General features: G+C 43.4%; 2 protein-coding genes across 2 annotated transcripts in view; one reads left to right on the top strand and one right to left on the bottom strand.

Moving 5' to 3' along the window:
* LOC109538122 (paired box protein Pax-6) overlaps nt 1-1,725 on the top strand; it is a gene marked incomplete in the record, with an annotated part of 85,936 nt that extends 84,211 nt beyond the window's left edge. The window contains 3 exon segments of the mRNA XM_048660986.1: nt 163-436; nt 492-736; nt 969-1,725. Of these exon segments, the coding sequence (XP_048516943.1) occupies nt 163-436; nt 492-736; nt 969-1,054 (605 nt within the window).
* A 308-nt stretch (nt 1,726-2,033) lies between these two features.
* The window catches only part of LOC109538158 (rhamnogalacturonate lyase), a gene marked incomplete in the record, with an annotated part of 6,275 nt that continues 5,208 nt past the window's right edge, over nt 2,034-3,100 (bottom strand). The window contains 2 exon segments of the mRNA XM_048660985.1: nt 2,034-2,537; nt 2,716-2,902. Of these exon segments, the coding sequence (XP_048516942.1) occupies nt 2,225-2,537; nt 2,716-2,902 (500 nt within the window).

The following is a 3,100-nucleotide window of genomic DNA, read 5'->3' as shown; positions in this document are numbered from 1 at the left end:
GGAGGCAAAATGAGCAAGAACGCTCATTTGTACATCATTCTAGCCAGAAATAAATGGCCTTTTTAGAAAGTGAACCATGGATGGGGAAACGTTGCCAGTTTTCTCAAAAAAAGCTTGAATTCAAGAAGTTTTATATCAATTCCATTTCCTTGGTGATTTCAGAGTTTGAGCGCACTCATTACCCGGACGTCTTTGCCAGAGAGCGACTGGCCGCGAAAATCGGCCTCCCGGAGGCCCGAATACAGGTGTGGTTCTCCAATCGGAGGGCGAAATGGCGCAGAGAGGAGAAGTTGAGGAACCAGCGCAGAACCAACCAAACTCCTGTGGACGCATCCGGCCCTAACGCATCCCCCCCAAGAATACAGGGCTTTGCCAACGGGAGTCCTGCTATGTACTCGTCTATTGCGCCTCCAATGTCCATAGCGGATACCTACGGGTAGGAACCACCCGGGTAGCGATTGAATTCGAAGTAAAATCGGCAAATTTTCCAGTTCCATGTCGCCGATGTCGAATTTCGCTCACGGCGGATTAACAACCAGCATGGTTCCATCGCCTGGCGCCTGTTTGCAGCAACGGGAAAGTCCAGGAATGGGCGGTGGGATGGGTGGCTACTGCATGGGAAGACCGTCGGGATACGATCTGGGGATCGGCTACGGTTCCAGACCGTCTCCATGCAGTCCTGGGCAGCCTTACCAGATGAACGGCCATCAGTATAACACCAATGGAAGTTCAACAGGTAATTGTTATTAGTCAAGGTAGTGCCTGCAGAAATTACTAATAATTCTTAGAAAACTTCGTTGCTTTACCGGCATTTTTGGCACTTCAACCCACTGTGCTTAATCGGAAATTGCGCGCAGAGAATGAACTAGAAAGAGACGCACGAACACAGACAGTGGTTGCAGCCGCCAAACTTGCGGGCCAAACGTCCATAATTCCTCCACTTGATTGTTTCTTTTTGGCGATTTTAGGTTTGATATCCCCAGGAGTTTCAGTGCCAATCGCAGTGCCAGGGCAAGCTGATATGACTTCCCAGTATTGGCCCCGCATACAGTGACCATGGTGGAACTAATGTGCGTTAAAAGTTTAGTTTTGCGAATTTAACGTGTGACTCTAGTTATTATTGTGAAACTGATAAGTTTATTATAAGGCAGCGTGCACAAAGTGCTTATATTTGTAACATAACGTTTGCGGCGGTTTTCTCGTATTGAAAGCATCCAGGGAGGATTTTTTTCCGAAAGGGCCCACTAGTTTGTATAGCCGGAGTTATATGGGACAGTGCAAATAGCGAAGCTTTCAGTATGCGCAAAATGGCCCAGATGGATTTCTGATGTTGCTCTTCAACAGTGATTGAATATTAGGATTTAAATGTTGTGCGTGCTTTCGTTTGTACCAAAGGGAATGATTTCCAAGCGGACTGAAATGGGGCAAGTTATATTAGCGATTTAGTTAAAATAMATTTTTAATGCGCCAGTGCTTTGTGTTTTTTGTCGTCGTTGGGCAGCAGTAGTTTTTGCAAATTTTGCAATCGTTAATATTCAGRSRAATTTTCACTATGTCAGCAAARGAAGTGTGGTTTTCCATTRCAAAACATGTACATGGCAAAGCTCTTTYAGTATACYAAAAAAACATGCTGTGGATGCGAAAACTACGCAATTKRAACCTAAAGAGAACAATCTTCTTGATTCTGCTCGYGTGAAATGAAATTATCAAATGAGGAGSTTCAAATATATCAAGCAAATTAAATAATGAAAAATGGAAAAAACCCAAAAGCAAAAGCGAAATGTTCTTAATTCTTCTTGACAATTATTTTCATTAACCTTTACCCAAAAACCACTGCTGCTCCTCAGCTTTAAAAAGTTGAATCCACTCGAGTTTAAGCTGCAAATCACCCGAATATCAATTTGAATGCGTTGAGCGTATTATTTGAAGTGTTAAGTAAATATTTAATGTTAAGTAGTCAACGTTTGTTGTTAGTTTATCACTTGTACATTGATGCCTCTTCTGTGATTATTTCCTTTATGTACATAGCGAGATACTTTGTAAATTGGGTAATTCTATTGTACATACATATCCAAACTTCCGTTACAAGAGTGAATGCATGCGAATAACTACTCATCAACATGTGTAATATAATTTATAATTTTGCAAAAGTTTGTGTGTAAATAAAATATAATTGGACAGTAACAGATTTCGTTTTTTTTGGTATTGCCAAAAATTAGCCTCTTTAGAAGCTGATGGCGTCGTACATCACTTTTCCTTTGCTCACTTGCAAGGTGATCGTATTGGTGCCGTTAACAACCTGAGCGTTGGTGACAGTGAAGACATTCGAATGGAACGTGCCGCTCTGCATGGCGCTCCTGTAGACCGCTTGATCGTTACCGTAGTAAACATCCCCAACCTTGTGGCTGTTAACACTAACAATCAAGTGAGGACTTTGGCTGGCGGCAGCCAAAGCGACCCGAAGAGTCCTGGTGTTTCCATCTTTAGCATCATCGTACTCGATTGTCCAGATTCCTGCTTGGGATTGAGCGTAATACCTGGAAGAAACGGTGTTTGATTGAACTCTCTTCACTGTTCAAGTGTTTCAAAGAGGGCAAATTGGGATTAGTGTTTGGTTGCTGACACAAAAGAGGTACAAACCAAAACACTACCCAGTGTTCACACAAGTTTGTTCCTTTCTTGTCGGCAAACACCAATTTTTTGGGGGCTACTTACCAATCGTCAGCATCAGTGCTGGTTCCAATGGTGAAGGTAAGCGTCTCTGGGGGCAAAGTTTCGTAAAGATAATTCCGCAGCTCCGTACTGTACTTGAATTCGCTGGACCTTCGGTTGGTTTCGCCAATGTTCCAGATGATGTCGTCGGGTTCCGGTAGGTCCAGGCTACTGACTGTCACGGTTTCACCTGTGGGCAGGTTTCTTCCCATTAAAGTGGTAAGTTTCCAGGGATTTTGAGCCCCAAAAACATGTCGTAACGGAAATGGCCTGGGGTAGTCACGTTTGGAATGGGGGGGATCGAAATTGCTGGTATTTCAGTAAATGGGAGCCCTATTTGGGCCCCATTTACTGTCAAATATGACACTGACAACGAGAACCATCTGGG

This window comes from Dendroctonus ponderosae, unplaced genomic scaffold, assembly GCF_020466585.1.
Source record: "Dendroctonus ponderosae isolate FM_Combo_2020 unplaced genomic scaffold, Dpon_F_20191213v2 Dpon_F_20191213_1, whole genome shotgun sequence".
NCBI lineage: Eukaryota > Metazoa > Arthropoda > Insecta > Coleoptera > Curculionidae > Dendroctonus > Dendroctonus ponderosae.
Note: the sequence above shows the minus strand (reverse complement) of the source record. Positions and strands in the feature narration are given on the sequence as shown.